Source organism: Amphibalanus amphitrite, unplaced genomic scaffold, assembly GCF_019059575.1.
Source record: "Amphibalanus amphitrite isolate SeventyFive unplaced genomic scaffold, NRLGWU_Aamphi_draft 000140F_arrow, whole genome shotgun sequence".
Classification (NCBI taxonomy): Eukaryota; Metazoa; Arthropoda; class Thecostraca; order Balanomorpha; family Balanidae; genus Amphibalanus; species Amphibalanus amphitrite.
The window spans coordinates 246,483-269,345 of record NW_024881635.1 but is presented as its reverse complement, the minus strand read 5'-3'; the positions used below and the strand labels follow the sequence as shown (position 1 = coordinate 269,345).

The following is a 22,863-nucleotide window of genomic DNA, read 5'->3' as shown; positions in this document are numbered from 1 at the left end:
CGAGTTGTCAACGGAAAATGGAATGGATCATTGACATTAGTTAATACCTAGCATTTACTTCTTACTTCTTAGTAGCATCCCAGAAACATACACTTTCGCCGATGACCACTGTAGTCCGGGCGCCCAACCCCCCCCCCCCAAACATACACTTTGGTCATTACAGCGTTCAATTTACACTCATACTGGATCTCTTGGGACAAGTGTGTGTGTAGGGGGGGGGGGTCAGACAAAATGATGCCCTTTGCTCGTGCTTTATTCCTAGTCCGCATTGTCCCGTTGTCTGTAGTGTACTAAATACATAGGCATCGTTTTCTATGCATATGCGGATTGCGGACTTAAAAAAGTGCATATAATCACAACACAGCATACTTGTAATGACAATTCAACGCCTCTTTGTATGTCTTTCACTTTTCGCATTCATGGCCACTTTCCCACCCTCTCCCACCCAGACCATGTTCGTCAGGGCACGCTCTCATTTCCGGATGTCGCGGCTCCCGGCGGTGGGCCTCATTTCTCGATGTCGCGGCTCCAGGCGGGGTCGGCGCTGGCGTAGCGCTCCGGCCGGCCGCCGTGGTGCCGGTAGTACCACTCCGACACGCCGTGCGCCGACAGGCCGTTGACGCGGTACGAGCAGCGGCGCTCCAGGATGCGCGCCTCCCACTCCCAGCCGATGTACACCTCCTGGACGTCCTCCACCTTGACCAGCGCGTGGTAGGTGCGGCCGCCGGCGCCGAAGCTGAAGCCGTAGTCGGCCGGCGGAGTGCCCTGCTCGCCGTGGTAGCCCAGCTCCAGATCGCACCAGTCGAGCGCGTGCAGCCGGCCCTCCGGGGTGTACAGATAGCCGAGCTCGATCCGCGAGAACGAGTAGGGCTGCGAGACGACGCCGACCTGGGCGCGCGTGCCGTCCTCCATGATGAGCGTGTGCAGGCCGTAGCGGTGCAGCAGCGTCCAGTCGCGGTAGCGCGCGTAGCTGTGGTCGCGCATACCGGTCACCTGGAGCCGATGCTCGCGGCCCGACACCGTCACCGTGCCGCTGGTGGTGCCGATCTGTTCGTAGTGCGTCTGGTGAGCATCCCGCAGACGCTCGAAGAACTCCCGCGTCCACGGCTCGAGCGCCATGGCGCGCGCCACCGCCAGCGGCGCCATGTCCGTGTCGAAGTCGAAGTAGGGCAGGTCGGAGCGGTACGTCAGGTCGAACGTCACGTCCACCAGTTTCTCGTCGAGACGCATCTTTCCGGAGAACTGGAGTCTCCAGCAGCGCATGGGCTCCAGCGGCGTGAGTCGGAACCCGCCGCCGGCGTGCGAGTGCTCGTCGCCGAACACGGTGGTGTCGGGGTGGCGCTCCATCTGCAGCGTGCCCACGCCCGGCAGCGTCACCAGACAGATGGTGTTGGAGACGCCGCGCGGCCGCCGCGCCAGCGCCAGCACCAGCCACGAGCCGTCGCCGGCCGCGCCCTGGAACAGCACGGCGTCCAGCGCGCGCGGGTGCTCGGCCAGCGGCTGCACGCAGTCCATCTCAGCCGGCGAGGCGCGCGACTTGACACCGTATCCGGCGGCGGCGCCCGGCTGGGCTCCGCGCCGCTGGTCCCGCGCCGCCTTCCACTTCCTGAAGGTGAGGAAGAGCCAGAAGGTGGCCACCTTGGGGTAGTAGAAGATGCCCGGGCGCGTGTAGACGTCGAACATGACGCGCGGCGGCACGTCTCCGGCGTACAGCCGGTACAGGGCCAGCGTCACCACAGCGGCCATCGCCAGAGAGAACAGCATGGTGGCGGCAGGGGAAAGGCTGGCCGAGTCACAGTCACTGCACCCTTCCGCCGGCTGCCGGCCACTGGTGTCGTCTGGTGGCCGCCAGCCGACCGCTGACGGCGCCAGATAGCCACCGGCCGGACCGAAGTCCGCGCGCCGTCGGCAGATTACCGCCGGGGCCATCCGCGTCACGTGACCTCTGTCCGCGCGCCGTCGGCAAATAACCGCCGGGGCCATCCGCGTCACGTGACCTCTGTGGGATCGCGGCGGCATACCGAGAGGGGGGGGGGGGTACAGATGTCGGCTGGGGCTATCGCGATAACTGAGGTGTGTCACGGCATCGGCGACCATGGTGTGGAGAAATCTGTTTGTCTGACTCAATGTGTCGGTAATGTTTGTGTCACCCGCCTGGCAACGTGCCGTCTAAAAATCCATAAACATTGCCCCGTGCAGTCGGCCTCTTTCGACTTGGAGGAGACTTAAGTAGCTTCAGCAATTCTAAACTCTGGAACTTCATAGTCGACATGATCCTTTGATCATGATCATGACATGATCCCTACTCTATAAACTGAAGAAGACTTTTTTTTTAGACATTTCATAATCACGTTTCGCCAGCCAAAGTTTCATCCGCCTGTGTGTGTTATCGAGAGCCACTTGAACTGGTATTAAAGCAGACAACTCGAGGAAAACCAGTTCCGTTTACGAAAGTTACTTTACGGATTAGTGCATCTTATTTCTCGAAATTCCTTTTCAATATCAATTATAAAAAGGCCAATATCAGGACCTCCATGTTTCACAAAAACGAATAGCGATACACTAGAACACAATAGTGCCATCTCTTCGATACTTCATCAGACTCGACGATCACAAGCATTCCACACTATAAAAAACGTCAAAAGTGCCGCGCAATACCTTGGGAGACACGAGTAGTCACGGTAGCCAGTCACTCGCTGTTCCCAGTGATCTGAGTTAGACGCACGGTGTCCGGCAAGCAGTAAGCACTTCGGCTCACGGCGGCAGCCACAGCCCCAGCCGGCCGCAGCCCGCGGCTCTGAGACGCTACGACGGCCTCGTGAGACGGCCCTCGCACCGCCGGCCCTCCCGGTCGATGGCGTAGTTGTAGTCGGTCTCGTTGTTTATGGCGTTCTCTATAGCCTCTTCCAGCTTCTCCCGAGGGATGTATAGACGTGATATCTCCTGCAAAGTGGCAAATACAGCATTCAGAGAGACGAGAAATACAGCCACTGCGTTTCCAATAAACGAACGGTGCACGATTTCATCGCTACGTCTCAACAATTCTTACTTCCCATTTCTCTACGTCAAAGTCAAGCAACTACATTTCCTATCTAGTTCATTTCCCTACCACCAGTCACAATTCTCCTAACCAGTCAATCCACTAACCACGGAAGTCACGAAGATAGTCGACACTCGACAGCACAAACCATGGAATATTATGCCATCAACCATATGTACAGACGAACGGTAATCCATTTTCTTGAACATCTTTTCTTGCTCTGGCACAGTGACTCCGACTCACCTCCTGTGTGCAGGCCAACCGAGTCACATGACTCCGACTCACCTCCTGCGTGCGGATCAGGCTGACAGCCGTCTCGTGGTCACGCTGCTGCTGCTCCAGGGCCTCCTGCTGCAGACGCTCCACCTTCCTCCGGATCGCCTCCGCCTTATCACTCAGCCTGAAATGGGTGTAACGCATTACTGATCACGCAGCCCGCGGGCGGTATACCGTATAACTTACGTCACTGGGCTACAAAACAAAAAGGCATATGCAAAGTACACACGTCTCACGTCATCACATTGCAACCTGACCTAACATCGTGTCAAGTTGGGAATAGACCTTCGCTAGATCGCTAGGAAAATAAAGTCTCGCTATTTCACCATATGGCATTGGCTACGAGATGACAATTTTTCCGCAGTCGGGTGTTTCCCACTGCGCAGAGGTGCCCAGTTACCTAGCCTGACGCTCGGCGGCCATGCGCGCGTTCTCGGCCCGGTTGAGCTCCATCAGCTGGCGGTGCTCCGCCTCCTCCTCCTCCGGCGAGAGCACGTGGCCGGGCTGGGCGCGGCTGCTCTGACGCCGCTGCCAGTCGGCGCGCAGGTACCCGCTGAGTACGGACATCACCAGACACGGTCAGAGCTCAGCCGCCACTCAGTGGGGTCAAACAAAGGTCACGGCATGGAGACTATCCCCAGATTCGATGTCTCCCGGGCGACAAAGATTCTACGTCGTCCGGCCAATGCCGTTCGAGGTAGGCGGAGGCTGGGCTGCGGCTATCGTACGGGATTGGCCGGACGACGTAGAATCTTTGTCTGCCGGTTGACATCGAATCCGGCCTATTTTACGTAAATTTGCGACATTTCTTCTCAATTGTGAGGCATGGCTCATTCAAATAAACATCATCAAACAAACATTGAGTCGATACGTACATTTAACACATTCACACAGAACCAAAACATCAGTGTGCTTACTTCAATGACTTCATTGCCGTTCGGTAACTGTTGTAGAGGTTTTTAAGTTCCACTCGGTCTTCCTGTGGGATCTCCGGCCGTTTGGGCACACGATAAACCTTGGATGGTGCCGTCGGCATCCATCGTGTTTTATGCAGTGAGACCGCTGAAACTGTCAGACATCTTGAGCCGGCATCCAGCCACCGATCCCTCCGCGCCAGGCCTGACAGGCAGCCTCGGCTCAGCGCCATCCTGCTGGCTGACCAGATACCTGCAGCAAAGTAACGAGGGAAAATTGATGCACTTAACCTTCACCACCACAGACCACTTTTAACATGGATTATTTAGTAAAAGCAGCTACCTGTCTCAGAGGCTATAACCTCAGCCAAGCAGCATGTAGTTGTTTTATAACTTAAACTAAGCAGTGCAATATGATCAGTCAACTAACTGGGGCCTTTCGCACATCGCCAGTTCTTGCTCTTCGTGCAGATACCGGCATTCCAGCACTTGATGACCGACGCGTCTTTCTTTTCCTCCGCTATTACTACAGAGCAAAAAGTGTTCGAAATCACATTGCTATACCAGCGATGGAGGTGAGGAAACCAAGAACCCGACGCCCACTGCGTAGATCATGCTTTCTCCCTGGGTGCCTTGAGCAAGCTCATCAACTGCTAAACATTAGGTACACTGAAGTTACTCTAAATCCTCCTATGATTCCATTTTGGCTCCTCAAAGACCTATCCATCGAATTTCTTTTCGATTATAAGAAGACCAGTATACCTCCGGTGGAAGCTCAAATGCTCTTCCAGGAGTATGTAGAGCTCAACTGCGACTCTGCTTTTTTCTTTACAGATGGCTCATGTCACGAAAATAAGATAGGTTCAGCAGCCGTCGGCCCTGGGCTTAGGTTTGGGACCCGGCTTCAAGAATTCACGACAGTCTTCAGTGCCGAAGTTCACGCAATCGAAAAAGTTATGGAGCACATCAAGGCAAAAAAGATTGATCGAGCAACCATCTGTACTGATTCGAAATCCGCTCTTCAAGCACTGGAAAGGACTGATAATGTTACGCACCACGGTATCTACAATATTCTCAAAATCACATCAGACCTCAATGAGGGCCAGCATGTGACCCTTCTCTGGGTTCCAGGTCATTACGGTATTGCAGGAAATGAACGTGCGGATGTCCTCGCAAAGGAGGCTGCAATGCGACCTGATCCAGTTGTGGAACCTATGGCCCAAGGGGACGCTATCCATATGATAAAAATCAAATTCGCCGAGTACCTTCAACGCAAATGGGACCAACATCATGCTGCACATATGTATGCGATCAAACGAGAACTTAGAACATGGGTCACATGTAACCAACCAGACAGGATACGCGAGGTGACCCTGGCCAGATTGAGGTGTGGTCATACCCGCCTCACACATGGCCACCTTTTTGATAGGACGGACCCTCCGATTTGCCACACCTGTGACACACGCATCTCCGTAGAGCACATTTTGATCGCATGCACGGCATTGCATCACGAACGAAGACACATCACTAACTATCTTGCGGTACAACACCTTAAAAACGACCTCCCGACCCTTCTCGGAGACGACACAACATTGACAAACCTGGTACTTGATTTCGTCCTAACATCACCCTACTCAGAGCTACTTTAACGGCCTTGACTTCGAGTTAGCAGGCACCCGTCTCGCTACCACCAGGCTGACTTGTGATACGGGATGGCCGATGGGTCGAGTTTTTTCGCTGGTACCGAAACACAGAGCTTCGATGGCAGACGGGTTTTCTCCAGCCGCGGGAGCAGGCTTAGAGGCTCAGCGGCCCAGCGAGCTACACCAGCGGACCCCGGCCGCTGAACAGCGGCGGCGGCCGGGTTGAACGACCACAGACACCGTCGGCCGCCAACTGCAGCAGCGACAAATTCCCTATCCTCCAAACCTTTCCTTTCATCGTGACGCTTAAACATTCACAAACCCCATCCCTCCCAGCGACCTATCCCCCACTCTTCAAACCATTCCTGTCATCCAACTCTCGTCGTAACCTTACCATTCACAAACTTCCTCCTTCCCTCCTTTCACAAACATCAATTTACCGGTAAGTTTCACTGTCATTTATCCGTCTTAACGTAAATTCATGGGTTTTTCCCCATATTCATGGCATAGTACATGGATATGGGTTTTCCCATGTTGTCTTGCTGTAAAAGTGGCCACCGGTCTTAGTTAGGACGGCCGGTTTGTTTTGCGCGGCGTAGTTAGGTCGCCGCCCTCCTCGCGAGGCCGGTAACGTAAGTTAGGGCCACTAAAAAAAAAAAAAAAATATGATCAGTCAATGCATAATTAGCTTCTGCACAACCAATATTTAGCCTCTGTTGTAGAAAAAAGATGACATTCTACCTATATGACAATAGTTAATTCCTTTGGTGAACATTTATCATTTTTTACAATCACTGCAGGGCGTGTGGGACAAGCATAAAAATCATTTAACCATAGCAAAAACTAGGCAATTTGGGGTTGACAAAGAGAATTTGATTCCAGGCATCAAAAAGTCATTTGCAGGCGGTTCATCTAAAATGTCGCCAAAGTGGTGTATTTCTTTTCATCAATCTCAGAACTTTAATTAGGAATTTCTAATTTTGAAAGATTTCTGAAGGAAAGCATTTTGATCATTGGGCATTGTCTAAGCTTCCCTCTTTAAACTTTCATTTGCAGAGAGTTGCTTTGATTTGTCTAGGATTCCATTTACAACAGTCCATATAATTGAATGTCATTAAAAGAACGATGAATAAAAGCCAAATTATCACGGTACCCATACAATAAAAAAGTTTTACCACCAGTGTATATAAATACGATAAATATGCGCGTTTTCCCACGGGTTTGTTGATGTCTTGTGAGCGCCACTAATGTAGCCCGTAATTGCTGCCATATTGCTACCAAATTATGAAGAAGCCTCAGGCATATTAGTATAGCCTAATCTTGGCCTGGCACGCAAAGAAAAACTCGTCGAGCTATCCAATCAAGTAATCTTGATCCAATCGATTTCTGACCACCGATTTCGACACCGAATGTGTCTCTTCTAGGAGGATATCAATTTGGTTGCCATCAAGTCATTGACCCGCTAGCAGCAAAGGCGATCAGTTCCTTGGCAACATAACACAAGCACCATGTCACTTGTCGTGATAGAGGTCCGGCCAATATTCTTACAGATCAAGATAGGTCCGGCTATAGATAGCTGTGGTCGCACCTTCGTGTGAAGAGATCACGCGAGGCACACGTTTTCAAGTTGTTTCCTTAAATTTATGGTTGTCTCTAGGCCCTCGCTATAGTCATCGATCTGCTGCAGTCGATTTCATTATCGTCTCGATCTCGGCTATAGCCTTTTTCACAAGCATTTTCTGTTGAGACCGCAATCAAACCGTACTGACCGTGTCGTCGTTCGCACTTAGCAGGCCAGTTTTGTACAAATTATGCTGCAACCGATCGTCATGAAAGGAGCGCATTCTGATTGCTTCACTTGAACCGGCATAAGTAACCTTCCCCTACCTGACTGCCTATCTATAAGACGTTCGACGATTGGGTCTACTATGAACGTCAAACCCCTTGAGACCCCACTTTTTTGCGATAATTTTTAAATGCGTCAACATTCGTTGACAATATTCTGGCAATGTATGTTTCAGAACCTGCCGAAACTTTTATTACTAAGGTATTTTGACGCCAAACGATTATGGAAGGTACTTCTCATTCACTCGTAATGTTAAGGTCAATTCAGGCCCGGGCAGAGGCTTGCGCTCGGCCACACTCGAGCCCCGCCACCAGCGCCATCTGCTCTAAATGCCATCTACCAGCGCCCACTACCGCTACCAGCTACCGCCCACCATCAAGCCTGAATGGAGCGAGAGACGCGAGTGACCGGTCGCCGGGCGAGGAGCGCCGGAGGGGTAGGGCGGAGCTTAGCGCTGACGTCATTACGTGGCTCCGCCCCATGAGCGCGTAGCCTCTACCCAAACAGCAGATTCGTTCCGTGAAATTTAACATTACGAGTGAATGAGAAGTACCTTTAATAATCGTTTGGCGTCAAAATACCTTAGTAATAAAAGTTTCGGCAGGTTCTGAAACACACATTGCCAGAATATTGTCAACGAGAGTTGACGCATTTAAAAATTATCGCAAAAAAGTGGGGTCTCAAGGGGTTTGACGTCCATAGTAGTTTCTTGTCAATTCACTGAAACTCAAAATATCCACTAGTAAACAAAAAACTGTATTTGACAGTGAAAATTAACAGCGCTCTTTGATGTGGATGAGGGTCACGACGCTCCCAGCTCCGAGCTGCGGCGCTCAGTCTTTCTTCGCCAGCAGCAGGTTTCGGAACTCGGCGTTGCTCTTGGGGGGCGCGGTAGGGTCGCCGGACGCCGCCTGGTCCGGCCTCTTCTGCAGGGCGCGTGGGACGAACGCCGTCTGCTGCCGGCGACCCCTGGAAGGCGGAACCGGTTGTCACTCGGGGAGGTGATGACACTGCAGTGACCGAGGCTCAATCAGCAAACGTAGAACAACTTCCCCAGGACGTCACAACAGTGACTTGTCTTTCAAACATCCCGTCCGAAAAGAGACGACAGGACTTTCTGACATATGATCCATTAAAGAATTGATTTTTTTACCAAGAAAAAAGGTTTTACGCAACAAAAGCCAAGGCTTATCCTTAAAAAGAGGAATCAGGTTTGAACGTTGTAACTGAACTTGTTCCGTCCTCGCCTACCAACGCACCGCTAGACGCTACCGGGCCCTGTCATGGCACTTGATTGCTCGGTTTTCCCCGCGGCATTTCATGTCAACTCGTCCATCACAAAAAAAACCAAAGGCATATAACGCAGGTACTCTCGTCATATGCCACGGAGATTGTACTGGTCACTGGGCAGTGCACGGCGCGTCCGTCCGTTCGGCTCACCTGGCCGGAGCTCCTCGGCCCGCGGCCGGTCGGGGCGGAGGTCGGCCAGCGCCGCTCGCCCCGCCGGCGCCGGTCGGTCCGCCGGCTCCACCCCGGGCCTTGGACGGGTCACTGATGGCCACCAGGATGGTGCTTCCCTCCAGCTGGGTCTGGTCGGTCTGCTCCACCGCCCGCTGGGCCGCCGCCTGTCGGACAGTGGTGGCGGTGGGCGGTCAGTCAGAGGTAGCAGCATGAACACACCGGGAGGACTTTTCAGTGTGCCCGCCACTCTGCTGCCCAGTGCTGCTAAAACGCCTTACCCATCACGATTGACTAGGGATTGGGTGGAAGGTACGAAGGGCAGTGACTAACGACGCGTATTGAGCAGCTCTCAAGAGCTGATGGCCACGTCTGATAACCGGTAGAGGTGCTGACACACTGGATAACGTTAGTCATCGATTCAAACACTCAAATGGCAGCTTCAGAATATCTCCATCAAGCTAAGACGCCTCAGGCTTCGACGTTTCCCGCCACCGTGTCGTGACACAGCGGTCTACTCACCTCGTCCTCAAACTCGACATAGGCTATGCCCTTGGGGTAGCCGTTACGGAGGGTGACTAGCCTGACGTCCTTAAGCGGCCCGAACTCGGAGAACTTGGTGCGGAGGGTGTCAGCGGTTGTCTTCAGCGACAGACCTGTAACAAAGGGAGTGGCCAGTAAAGATATCTTGAATGAAATCAATGAGCATAATTTGCAATATCGAAAACAATTACTAGCTGCAAGTGCACGCTATCCTTAAAGAGTAAAAGCTGCTTCACCAGTTTACCGTCGTGGCATTTAGTGGCATAATAACCTCTTGGGGCCTCAATCTGCCTCTTTTCGCAGTTCGCACGTCTACCACGGACCTTTGATGAAGAGTTTGTTTCTCTCCATGCCGGTGTTGTATTTGAAGGCTTTGGGCCGCTCCCCGCCGCTCCAGAGCCGGGAGACGAAGCACGGCCGACCGTCGATCGGACTGTGGTCCTGCTTCAGCGCCGCCTCGGCCGCCGCCTAAAACCATGGATCTCGGTCATCAAACGGGTCAGGATAATCAGCTGACAGCCAACGGGCCGCGGTCATTGGGAGCTTCACTGGCGAGTCAGGGTTACGGGAAGAGGTACAGGCGGGTAACAGTAACCGTGAAAAGTACAGACGAGTCACGGTCACCGGGTGTCACAGGCGTGTCACGGTTATTCGCGGATTAGGCGTCATACTTTATCAGCGGTAATGGCTAAGAGAACCCCCAACTCTTCACTCACCAATTTGACCGGTTCGGTAATAACAGCTCACCATTACCACGATCGACATGCTCATAACCAGTGGCGCAAGCCACACGAATCTGACACCGAATAGCCATCTGTCAGCCCGACTCTCTGCCGACCCCTTCGTCATCCACCACTCACAATGTTGGTGAACTCGAGGTAGGCGAAGCCCTTGGAGCGTCCCTTGTAGTCCTTGACGACGCGCAGGTCGGCGATCTCGCCCGTGGACTGCCAGTGCTGCCGCAGACGGTCGGCGCTCATGTTGAAGTCGAGATTGCTGAGGAACACGGTCCGCGAGTCCCGCTCAACGTCGCCCGTGCTGCCGCCCTCCTCGCCCGCTGTAATGATGCGAAAGAACGCGGTCGTCACTCATCATAGTCCGTAAAATGTCAACGTTATACTTGATGATTGATGAATAACATAGGTGAGACATATATCTGCAAGATGCACAAAACAGTAATGTCAAGAAAAGTGAAGAGACGAGCACAATTAGGCTGTCAGTGTTAACTTTCTTACTCATTTTCAGTCGACGAAAAGAGGCCCGTCACTTCATCCACGAAACCATTTAAGAATGCATAAAAAGATAGGTGTTACAAAAAACAAGGTGATATAAAAAAGTGCCTAGCGGGCTGCCAAATAGCTGGTCCTTGACTTAAACTGCAGCTGTTGAAGTGTGATTGGAACGTCATAGCGTAAAAACAAGTCCGTGCCACGTCACAAATCGAGTCAATTAATAAAACAATGCTTTTTGATGGAATGCTGGCACAGCTGTATGGGTAAAGCGCCAAATGAGTGTAAATATAAGTCGCTGTAAGTCGACCAATGTCTCGCAACACACGACAAAATATGCGTTCTTCCGCCGCTAGTTACCTTTGGGCGGCGCTTCTCTCGCCGGCTCCTTCGGTTTGTAGCCGGGAGGGGGAGGCGGTTTGAAGCCCGGGGGCGGGGCTGGTTTGCCGTCGGCGGCGGGCGGCGCGGGCTTCTTGAAGCCGGGCGGGGGCGGGGGCATGGCCGGGTCGGCGGCCGTCCTCTGAGCCGGCGCCGGTCGCGGCTCCTCCTCCTCATCCTCTGCATCCTCTGAGCCGCGCTGTCGGACAGATCGGACGAGCCTGAGCAATAATTATTCGGATGGGCGACCGATGCACATTCAACGGATACATAACGCAAACAAAACGCTGGCAATGTTTAGTACCTGCACTACCAATGACTGATAAAACCATGATGGAAGAAAAATAAATAACAGCTTCACGAAATGATGTTGCACCACGGTCACGCACCCTCACACAAAATTACCTTTCTCTTCTGTCCGGCAGCGGAATCGGGCTTCGCAAACTGCTGCTTCTCTGCCCTCAACTCCTGACGCTTTGTTTTCCTCCTTTCAACATCTCTCTGCTTCCTCTTCTCGAGCTTCTCTTGTACCCGTTGTTGCTCTTCTGCTTGCTTTTCAACCTCCTTGGCACGTAATGCTTCCACACGTTTCATGCGGACACGGTACCTATCAGGGAATGAAAACGTAGCACTTAATTACCGATGAACGAAACGATCATGCCATCCTATCGCTCACATATCGATCAACCGGTGCAAGTACTAATTTATAATTCAGAATTTACGTAACACTTTTTGAAATAAATAGAAACACGAAGTAGAAAGACATATTCTAATGAACATCGAAAACAAGACGTCGTTATGATTGCAAATCAGTGCATAATCCCAGAAGGCAGGTGTGTTACTTTTCACTCACAGCCGGTGTACCGAACTCACTTGTAAGCCATCTGGTCCCAGGTGTCGAGGGTGCCTCGCTCGCGCTCGAAGGCCGCCCACAATTCGTACACGCTCTCCGGCCAGTCTACAGTGCGCTCCATGGCGCGTGCACACAGCTTCCGCAGCTGCTCAGCCGTGCCGAACCGTCTACCGGGCACGACAATGTCACCTTCAGACCTGACACGGCCTGAGCACTGGCTGATGAGACGCCATTTATCACACCGACTAGAATACGGTACGTCAGCTTCAGCCTTCAAGGCAGCTTACTATAGGTAATGCATACGGCTTATGCTAGGAAAATTCATTTGGATAGTTTCCTTTATTCACATGCATGTTGTTCAGAGTCGCTAGCGCGTCCATCACGTCAGCACCAGAGGGCAAGTTGTACCAAATTTAAAAGTCTTTCAGCACAGGACAGCACAGGACTCCATATTGTCAGTTGAGTACCCAGCGAGTGAAAAAACTTCACGTTTTTTCACTCGCTGGATACACAAAATAAAACACGGTGTTTTATTTTGTCAACCACCGCGAGGTTTTCCACCACTTACTGTACAAGCCGCAGGAACTGTAGCCACATGCGCGCCGACTTGTCGTGTCCCTGGCTGAGGATGTCCTCCCAGAGAGCGGTGGCCTCGCCCAGACAGCCGTTGGCCGCCTCCAGACTGGCCCAGTACTGGAGCAGCACACACTCCGGGTCGCCGTCCATGCCGAACGCTGCCCGCCCGACCCCGCCGCCACGGCACCCGTCAACTCCGTGAACATGGAGAGCGCAGAGCACGACACGCGACTGTGCAAGGCAATGAAGGGGGCGACATCGAGCGGCACGATACCAAATTATATCGGATAACCTGATTCGAAGTGATATGACAAGCTATGGACTTGACACCATCCCCGTCGTCCCGTAAAACTAAGAGTGCGTGTGCACGCCCGGCTAAAATATGAGATACAATATTTGAATAGGTACCCCAAAAGACAAACAACATCCCTCATGAGAGGACGGCATGTGGCCAGATCATCACGTTAGGGACGGGCGCCACGGGCTGCCTGTTTACCTTGCGCCAGGTGCTCGCAGGCCTTGTTGAACTGCTCCCGCATGCTGACCATGAGCTCGGCACCCTTACGGCCGTCACTGGACAGCCGTCGCCGGTAGAGGTCGATCCAGGCCAGCCAGACGAGCAGCACGTCAGCCGGGGTCTGCAGACCGCTCACCAGCGCCCGGCTGACCAGGTCTGTCGGCCAGAGAAGTCACCTCAGACACAGAGCCGTACGGCAACACCACGCTGCGTTCCCAGCTCCGACATCTCTGGTTACCGTTTGAACGGCTCAGACTATCAGACACCAGCTCAGAATGATGGACACATCAGCGCGTATCACACAAGCAAACCGATTAACCAAACGCATCCGTTTAGCAACCCTCTCGTCCACCCACCTTCCAGCCGTTCGAGCGGCAGCTGGGCGCGCTCGGCGGCGCGGATGTAGCTCTCCCAGAGCTCGGCCGACCAGGGCAGATTGCGGACGGCGCGCTCGTGCACCGCCAGCGTCACGTCACCGGCCGGCCGCAGCTCAAAGTCCAGGTAGCGTGTGTACGCCTGCCACAGCTCCAGTGATAGGCAGTTGTCGAGCACGGCGCGCTCGAAGACGAGCTGCACGCGCGCCGGCGTGCCGTCCGTCAGCTCGTGCCGCACGTACTGCTGGTAGGCGGCCACCGTCCCGCCGCCCTCCGCCTCCTCCGTCTGGACGGGGGAGGGTACACAGCGGCGATCAGAGAGCAGCGACAGACCGAACACCAGAGGTCATAGCGGAACCGCCAGCTAGGCCAATATGCCGGGCACACAAAATAGTTTCAGCCAGCAGACATATATGTGTAGTATAGAGCCATGGAGCCCAGCATTGCGGGAAAGCACGAGAAAGAAAAATAAAAGTACATATATATATATATATATATATATATATATATATATATTATATATATATATATATATATATATATATATATATATATAATGAGAGAAAAAGTAATTCGACGGTACTCTGTGTACTCGACGATGATTCGAAGCGCCTATCCGTGGGTCCTCGGCGCCGTTCCATGTCGCTACTCACCAGCGCCTCCTCGAGTGGCTGCAGCGTCTCCAGTCGCTCCAGCGCCTTCTCGTAGTTTCGCTTGTCGTTTGCGTCAGGTGCGGCGCCGTCGGCCGCCAGCCAGGCCTCGAATTCCGCCCAGCACAGCTCGAGACCGACCAGCGGCTGGCGCAGCTGACGCCGGAACAGGGCTGTGACACGACCGCGGGCCTCAGCCGCCGCCTCACCGCCCGCCTCCTGGGAACAGGCGGAGGAACAGGTCAGATTGCGACACACGCAGGCCGGCTAGGCACTGGACACTGAAACAACATCTGCAGCTGCAAGTGATTACGGATGTCGAATATTGGATACAGCGAGCGAATGAATGAAGAGAGGGCAGACACAGAGTAGCAGCAAGAGATGCGGACGCCGACACGGCAGCTGCGGGAGACTAGCGTGTCCATACATTGCACATGCAACAATACAGCCTCGGCTGGAGCCAGCGGCCACTGACCTGCAGTGTGCTGTAGAGGGCGTTCTCGAACTCGCGGTACGCCTCCCAGATGAGCGCCCCTTTGGTGACGTGCAGGCCGACGGCGGTGAGCGCGCGCTCGAAGACGGCGCGCACGCGGGCCGGCCCGTCGGCGGCCGCCAGTCCGCCGATGGCCAGCTGGCAGTACTCGAGCCACAGGTCGACGCTGACGTACTCGGCCACGGCGCGGTCACAGAGCACCAGCACGCGCTGCCGCTCCTCGTCCGTCTCGGCCCACTGGTGCTCGTCACGGATCCAGCTCAGCCACAGCGCTGCGGCCCGGCCGGACGGGACGCGGTCAGAGCCAGGGGCGGATGTGTTCACACAGCTGGGAGGCATACAGAAGAGAACATCGCTCAGCTAAACGCTATAATTGATGCCGTTTGACAACTTTGTTAATACCAAGTCGCTACTGACCAGGGCTGCGGAGTCGGAGTCGGAGTTGGAGTCGGTCGGAGTCGACAGTTCTGCCCGGAGTCGGAGTTGGAGTCGGTCGGAGTCGACAGGAGTCGGAGTCGCCAAAATCTTACCGATTCCGACTCCGGAGTCAAGAGTTAGCGCTGCATGGCTAAAAGTCATGCACTACACCCAGGGGCGTCGCCGACGGGGGGGTCGGGGGGGTCGCGACCCCCCCACTCGTCAGAACCGGGGGGGTCGACCCCCCCACTTTTGGCGATGCTGAGTATGCTTTTTTTAGCTATCATGTCAGGGAAGTTGGCGTCAGCAACATCAACAAATACCACGTGAGATTCAGAATCGCTTCAAGAGCTCCCTAGTCCCTATTGCTTATAGGTCAATAAGCTGTGGGCTACAACATCAGCATGACAATATGATTTTAGTCCCTTTTTATCCCTCAAATGAGCGAGCGCTTCAAAACTGACCCAAGCGTTCGTCTGATTGTCAAAATAATGGTTGCAGTCGATTCATCGGATGACGTATCAGTAACTACGAGGTACCTGGCTAGCCTCAGCCCTGCTACCCTCGGACCTGCCTGCATAGGGGAAATGGGGTCAGATGGTGGATCCCTCTGGGGCTTTCCTAATAAGACGCGCAAAAAGGAGTATATTGCAACGAAACTTCCAGTGACCCCGTGTTAATGAATTTTACACCTATTCTAAAAAAAAATTGGCCCTGATTCGAATATGGATGACCTTGGTAAACTTTTTTGAGTTTTATTTGCTTCCACTTACAAGTGTGGTTTTTGGGGCTGATTTCGAGTTTAACCCTATTCCTGGCGGGCTCCGCCGGGACAAGAAACTGGCGGGGGGGCCGATTCGGCCCCCCTTCAGATCTCAAAAACTACACATCACAGCGACAAACGGTAAACGGCATCGGATACGCACGGTCAAGATCTACAATTTTTACCAAGGTCATTTTCAGGTCAGGTCAAAGATGACGTCACAGGGGTCGAAAAAGTCAAAATGGCGGCGCTAGATATGGAGAGTTTTTCTCGAATAACTTTCGAATTAGTCAAGATAGGAACAAACTAAGGGCATCATCGTGATCCTCTCGTCAATCCGCATCGAATGATATATATGTTGACCTCGAAAGGTCAAGGTCAAAGGTTGACCTCAGGTCACGTGACCTCGAGGTCATTATGTATATCATTCGATGCGTCTTGACGAGCTGAACACAATGAGACCATCCACGCGTCTGTATCTTGTTCCTGTACGGAGTTATTGGCCAAAAACCTTTGGTGACCTTTGATGACGTCACATGACCTCACAGCTGCCCAACAGCAAAACAGACCTCAAGGTAGTGAAGGTTGATCGTATATGAAGTCATGTATGGTATATGGGGCCATTCCGACCCGTTTTAGTGGTAAAAACAGGGAGTTGATTTTTCCCCCATTGACTTATAATGGGGAGGTCGCGAGACTGACCTGACCTTAGGTCACCGATATCAAAATTTCGAGATAAACAAATTGCACATACTGGTACCCTAACTAAAGCCTGAAGAGAAGAAATTGATCGGTCAAAAACTCTAGCTCTGGCGTGATTGCAAACTTTTCTGAGGTAAGGTCACCAAACCGCCTCTGGTGACCTGACCTGAGGTCAGATTAACTCAAAATTTTCAGACATGTTGCGTAGAAGCCTTTTAGGAAAAGTCAGAAAATTTGAGCTTCCTAGCTCAATGCGTTTGGGAGAAATAACCAAAAAACCTCAGGGGGGGGGGGGCTCCTGAGGCCCCCCCGCCAGGAATAGGGTTAACGCCCGTTTGAACCGCTTGAAGTAGTTTTGATAAATTATGGTTATGCAACATGTTACGAAGCTATCGTTGGTGGTTGTCAGTCACCCACTCTAGATGGCCGGCAGGAAGTCTGCTGGTCGACCTGACCTGACCCGACCCGATCTACCCGAAATGCATGGAGTCATCATCTTTGTTCAAGACTAACATCGAACTCGTACTCGGGACCCCGATAACAGCTACGGCTCACTAAGTTCTAGCAGGCGGCCAGATTTTTCCTACTTTTGGGCGTTGACCTAAGATGACGCGGCCAAGACCTTGAAATTGGGCATCATCGGCTTTCTCTCATCACGGGCAGCATTTTCGCTCTTCCGCGAAACTCTACGTCGATCAGGGGCCGAAAGCATGCCTTATGCGTTACGTTGGTAAACGTTTTACCTTAGCGACCCGCAAAATACGAATAAGAGCTACAGCAACACATAAAGCGTATTCGATAGCTTTTAAAGCTCTTTCGCCAACTTCGCCTCAGATATGACTTCGGGTCTATGGCTTGTGTACCATAGAGTCCAAACAGCTAAACGGACGGATTTTGCCGAAACATTTGTTCTGTAACAACCTATGATTCAGTGAATGTGTATGATATTCATGTTATCACCATCGTTTTTGTTTCGTCGAAACACGTCGCATGGCTTACAATTTGAACTTAAAAACTTGAATAGAAAACTTGATATCAGGTAAAGGTCATGACCTGACCGGAAAAGAACCTGCTGCATATGGATCGATCCGTGTTACTGAGCTGAACACACTCCAGGTGCTGTCATCGCTCTACAACGTCTCCATCAAAAGTTGTTGTCGAAAATGTGTTAGAGACCTTTGATGACCTAATGACTGACCATTTCAGTCACCACTGGTCATTAGCTGCACCTTATCTCTAAAATGAACAAGGTGCCATGGCTACAAAAGTATCTAGCTCACACACCTATTTGACCTGACTTCGCTTCTCAGATGTAAAATCCCAGATTCATGAACTGTTGGCACTTATAATCCCATTCATTACACCAAATTTCAGACTTATAGGAGTCAGGAGATAATCTGTAGGAATGACAAGATTGCAGTTTTAAGAGGCATTAAAACTGAACTTGACATGACATTGTGACCTGACCTCAGGTGACCGCTGCTTGATTTTTATGCACGATGCAAAATTTATGTACAATAAGATATACCGCTGCTTTCGCGGCGCTGCGCGCCGAGGTTTTTCTCCGGGCACACGAAAAAAAACCGGGAGTGTGGCTAAAAACACCCCTACCCATCAAGACGAAGACCGGAAACCCGACCCCCCCACTCAAAAATCCGTGGCGACGCCCCTGACTACACCTGTTTGATTGACGATACTGCGCTCGAAATTAGATTTTGTCGAAAAAAGACCATTTTGCTGTTTTGGACGAACGTTTTCAGCGAATGAAGCAGAAGACTGTGAATTCCCCCGAACCTGCTTCTTAATTCTGCATGTTTTTTTTAAATGCATATTTGCAACACAAAGCCTTGGAACGCACAAGTGATCGTTTCAGGCAAGATATAAACATCTCCATTATGAACTTCAATATCATGATATAGATACTAGATGCCGGCAGCGCTCGTGCGTTGCCTTGGGCCAGAATTGGAGGATCCATAGCCCAATGAAATGTGCATTATTTTGGAGGCCTTGCCTGGGACTACCATTGAACCGATTTTGAGGTTGATAGCTTAAAATTTCTTTGAGCCAGAGGACCTCACGTCAAAACGGTTTTCCGACCCCAGCACGTGCAGCCTGCACCCCTCGCAGACGGTGACCCCCCCCCCCCCCTGGAAACTGGTTCAAGGTGTTACCGATGTGTCCCGCCAGTATGGCTTTGCCCGTGACCTCGGGTTGACCTGTAGCCTTGTCTGACAAAAAATTTCGTGTCACCGAAACTTTGAAGCGGAATAGCATGTGCCACGAAGCACCGAGCGAACCGAGGCAAGCGCCAAAAGTTTACCTCGCCGGAGACGAATCAAACGGTCCCACTTTCGTCCCGATCGGTCCACCCATTTTGACTCCAGGTCCAAAAAAGCTTGGACAAACTCACTCACATACTCACATACTCACTGACAAACAGGTTCAGCCGAACTTTTTTTCAGCGACCCACCAATGGGAATTTCCGGATGAATAGAACCGTCCGGAGTCGGAGTTGGAGTCGGAGTCGATTTTTCAATCCGGAGTCAGAGTCCGAGTCGGAGTCACCCTAAAATCCATCGACTCCGCAGCCCTGCTACTTGAGTGGCGATGTTGTAGGAAAATGACGTACATGTTCGCATAATTTCTTTCCACCCATGATATGGTTGCTGGACAGTTAGGTACCGATTTCGCAAAAGAGGGGATTCTCTAACGCAACACCCATTATCACAGAAGGAGCGGGCCCTTGCCTTCCTCCAACATGCGCAGAAGGTTTAAGGTTAGCTCCATGGCAATTGAAGATTCCAATATCTCACACTAAAAGCTGAAGGAGCCCGGTCATACTGAAAGGTAATCAATTATCTCAGTAAGAACAGTGACCCCGTTACCCCATCCATCCGTAACCACAAAGGTACAATTAAAAAAAAAATGAGAAATCACGACCCACTTATCATTCCAAAAAGGTTGGCTCACTTGGTGACAGGGGGAAGTACTTGTTCATCGTCTCGCGACTCTCAGTGAGCATCTGCCGGCTGTCGGACGACCGCAGAAGCTCGATCAGCCGCACGTGAGAGTCGTACTTGTACGGCGACTCCTGCACCTGGTAACGACGGCCAGCGAGTCATCAAAGCGTCACAAACCGCTGCGCTAAAACGTGTAAATACAATACGAATCAACACACACAAACACACTAACTCAATAACTCAATGAGCTCCATTTTTCAAATTATCCATGCATAACCCTGCAAAAGCATGGGCTGGGCACACTAAGAAATATAAGCAAAAAAAGCTAAGTCATGATACCTCTTTCATAAGGGTGGTGATTTCCTCCTGTTGCGTGTCATCCTCCATTGAAGAGTCACTGTCGCTGCTGTTGTCAGCCATGTCTTGGTCAGCTTCTTTGTGATTATCCATCACTGGTACCAACTTAAAACAGAAACAGGCCATCAACAGCTGTACTCAAAGAGCAGGCACCTTCAGGTGCACAGCAAAAAAAAAAAAAAACTGACAAGAGCAGGAAGAAATTTGCCTGTCCCTCAGTTAGTAGTGTTGGACTCGGTGTGGTGAGAGCACAATTCCCAGTTATAACAGTCCGGGTTCGAGGCGCGACCGGCACTTGACGTTTATGGGCCTCCTGACAGGTATGGTTGTGGTTGGTGGCAGGCCGTAGCCAGGCGAATTCAGTGAGGGGACCGGCCGTGCGCGGCTATGTGCGCACGTTAAACTTTGGACTCCAAATTCTGCCATAGAACCGGAATTGCGCGATCGGAGGGTAGAGGGCAGGGTCAACGAAACAAGCTTTGCTTAGTGGGGACTCTTTTGTTGTGAACCCTTCCATTCAAAAGGTTCCGACTTAATTTATAAAAATAGCATGCTGTACATACATAAAATATGCATTCTGCTACTTGAAAAAAGAAAAAGAGGGTTTTCTAGATGAGCTTGGGATAACCTATCACTTTTCAAATGCAAAAAGAACAGATTTCTTTAGAATAGCAGGGATTATCCATTTAACTACAATTTAGTAAAATATATCGAATGGCATGAGCCTTACTAGATCAGAGATAAGAAGGGCATGTACCAACTACCAACACCATTTCAATTTGTCATGCGAAGTTTATTCCATGCTAATAAGACACAACAACAAGTGCAAGGCCAAGGCCATACATAGCCTTGATACGTAGCCTGTAGGTGACACAAGATGAGACACAACATCACAAGTGACAGAACATCATTACTCTCTACTGGCAAGGTGTATTATAAATCAGTAATTGCGGATCTTCATTTACCGCTTTCTAACCCAAAACGTTTGTGGAGAAAATGTGTGTGCCCAATGTGAGCCCTTCTCATACCACCAAAACAAGCGCTTATGCACCGTAGACAATTTTAGAGCGCTGTCGGCAATTAGTGTTCGAAAACTCTTAAGAAAACTGACTCGCGTGCGTCTTTTGACAAAACAGCAGAAATTATCCAATGACAGCTCGCCAAATGATAGCGTTTGTTGGCCAGTCATTCTTGACGTCATAGAGTGATGTCAACAAAGCTCGACCTCCACATTGCACCATTTGACTGCCACACTTGCAGCCATTCTCTAACTCAGGAACCACTAAGCTAATGGGAACGGACTGAACACGATTCAGATCAAGAGATACGATTGTATTGGTCGTTCTGAATATGGTGATGTCGGGTGACCTCAGTGACCTCGAAAGGTCAACTTGACATTTTTGCCTACTGCAGCTATTTTATAACTCAGGAACCATTTATTACTCATTTTATAACTATTTATATACACTGTGTCAGGAACCACTTGCCGATCGAGACGAAAACACCATCATTCGATTCGCCGTTCGAGTATACTATATATCACTATATATGGCCTTGCGCCGTATGCGATTTCATATCCTGATCACTGGCGTTAATCGTTAAAGGGACCCTCCCACCTTAACATTAGATTTGAGTTGAGATAGCCAAAATGGGGTCCCTGGCTCACAATTACCGGTTTCGGCACTCACAACATCGAGAAATGCCTTAAATCGGAAATATTGAATTTCAAAATTGCAGCATTTTGATTCAGAGGGGCTAATGCTTAGGTATACCCCTCTGAATGTGTGACGTCAGCGCAGATATCTAACGATTTTTAAATGTTTGACTAAAACGTTTTGTAGCACGCGGTGGTATATGCTATTTGCGCGCAACATCTGCCGCAAACGCCGCACTTCTAAAATAAAGTCGCTAGAAACAGCGGAGATCCCAAAAAAGTAAACAAAAGTAAAAGTCTAATATTTTGAAAACCGGTGAATATTTTTCGGTGAAATTTGGTAGATATTCGTTTTCGCTCTTTCTGAACCGAGCAACATCACTTTCATGCCAATTCATTAACTTTTTTGAAGGTGGGAGGGTCCCTTTAATCGTTAATCGTTAGTTGCGTTAAAGGGACCCTCCCACCTTCAAAAAAGTTAATGAATTGGCATGAAAGTGATGTCGCTCGGTTCAGAAAGAGCAAAAACGAATATCTACCAAATTTCATCGAAAAATATTCACCGGTTTTCAAGATATTAGACTTTTACTTTTGTTTACTTTTTGGGATCTCCGCTGTTCCTAGCGACTTTATTTGAAAGTGCGGCATTTGTTGCGCGCAAAGCAGCATATACCACCGCGTGCTACAAAACGTTTTAGTCAAACATTTAACGGACGTTCGAAAGCCTGATGACGTCATCAGATTCCCGTAATGGTTAAGAGATAGGGACCACGCTGGTCCCACCCTGCAAGTAAAGGGAAGAAATTTCTTAAACACCATAAAGCTGCGGGGGTTGCGACCAGGATAAATAGTGGTTTCTGAGCCTGGCTGCAAACTTGGCTATCTCAACTCAAAACTAATGTTAAGGTGGGAGCAGTGTCAGAAAAGTGGCCGGTTTCTCAATTTTTTTGAACTTGGAAGATTTGTTCTGTGAGATTTTTCACTGCTAATAATCACTTTTTTTGTTCCACCACTGACTAAATATCAACTGCAACTGGGCATCACAGGACTGAAAGGGAAACTTACTAAAGATACATGTTAATTGAAAATTTGACATTGTGCTTTGTTCTGTTTTCAGATCTCCAAAGCAGCAAGCAAGCATCCTGCAAGTACTATTGAAACAGATAAGAAGCAGTTGCTCCACAATTTCACCATGCAATCATCATAATTGGATCAGTTAA

At 50.8% G+C, this 22,863-nt stretch overlaps 3 protein-coding genes across 6 annotated transcripts in view; all 3 read right to left on the bottom strand.

The window, feature by feature from the left end:
- Positions 1 to 149: 149 nt before the first annotated feature.
- LOC122382472 lies at positions 150 to 7,057 on the bottom strand. The gene is made up of 5 exons (XM_043367842.1): positions 7,033 to 7,057; positions 4,234 to 4,483; positions 3,717 to 3,869; positions 3,326 to 3,440; positions 150 to 2,943 (listed from the first exon to the last, which is right to left on the bottom strand). The coding sequence occupies exon 5, from the start codon at positions 2,095 to 2,097 to the stop codon at positions 508 to 510; it is 1,590 nt and encodes a 529-aa protein (XP_043223777.1). The 5' UTR covers positions 2,098 to 2,943; positions 3,326 to 3,440; positions 3,717 to 3,869; positions 4,234 to 4,483; positions 7,033 to 7,057; the 3' UTR covers positions 150 to 507.
- On the bottom strand, positions 2,806 to 3,883 carry LOC122382492 (28S ribosomal protein S26, mitochondrial-like). Its single transcript, XM_043367882.1, has 3 exons — positions 3,717 to 3,883; positions 3,326 to 3,440; positions 2,806 to 2,943 (listed from the first exon to the last, which is right to left on the bottom strand). Exons 1-3 carry the CDS (start codon positions 3,881 to 3,883, stop codon positions 2,806 to 2,808), a joined length of 420 nt encoding a protein of 139 aa, XP_043223817.1.
- A 1,402-nt stretch (positions 7,058 to 8,459) lies between the features above and the next one.
- Positions 8,460 to 22,863, bottom strand: part of LOC122382471 (squamous cell carcinoma antigen recognized by T-cells 3-like) — a 32,733-nt gene continuing 18,329 nt past the window's right edge. For 3 of the 4 annotated variants that reach the window (XM_043367841.1, XM_043367839.1, XM_043367840.1), the window contains 15 exons: positions 19,972 to 20,094; positions 19,643 to 19,769; positions 14,773 to 15,062; positions 14,301 to 14,516; positions 13,630 to 13,933; positions 13,253 to 13,429; positions 12,749 to 12,914; positions 12,201 to 12,347; positions 11,733 to 11,934; positions 11,310 to 11,526; positions 10,581 to 10,777; positions 10,044 to 10,188; positions 9,700 to 9,833; positions 9,160 to 9,344; positions 8,460 to 8,688 (listed from right to left, as the gene is read on the bottom strand). In XM_043367841.1, coding sequence (XP_043223776.1) covers positions 8,553 to 8,688; positions 9,160 to 9,344; positions 9,700 to 9,833; positions 10,044 to 10,188; positions 10,581 to 10,777; positions 11,310 to 11,526; positions 11,733 to 11,934; positions 12,201 to 12,347; positions 12,749 to 12,914; positions 13,253 to 13,429; positions 13,630 to 13,933; positions 14,301 to 14,516; positions 14,773 to 15,062; positions 19,643 to 19,769; positions 19,972 to 20,082 — 2,754 coding nt within the window. In that variant the 5' untranslated portion in view covers positions 20,083 to 20,094 and the 3' untranslated portion in view covers positions 8,460 to 8,552. Of the gene's footprint in view, positions 8,689 to 9,159; positions 9,345 to 9,699; positions 9,834 to 10,043; positions 10,189 to 10,580; positions 10,778 to 11,309; positions 11,527 to 11,732; positions 11,935 to 12,200; positions 12,348 to 12,748; positions 12,915 to 13,252; positions 13,430 to 13,629; positions 13,934 to 14,300; positions 14,517 to 14,772; positions 15,063 to 19,642; positions 19,770 to 19,971; positions 20,095 to 20,965; positions 21,017 to 22,863 lie in introns of those variants that run through there. The other variant, XM_043367838.1, reaches the window with a different exon arrangement.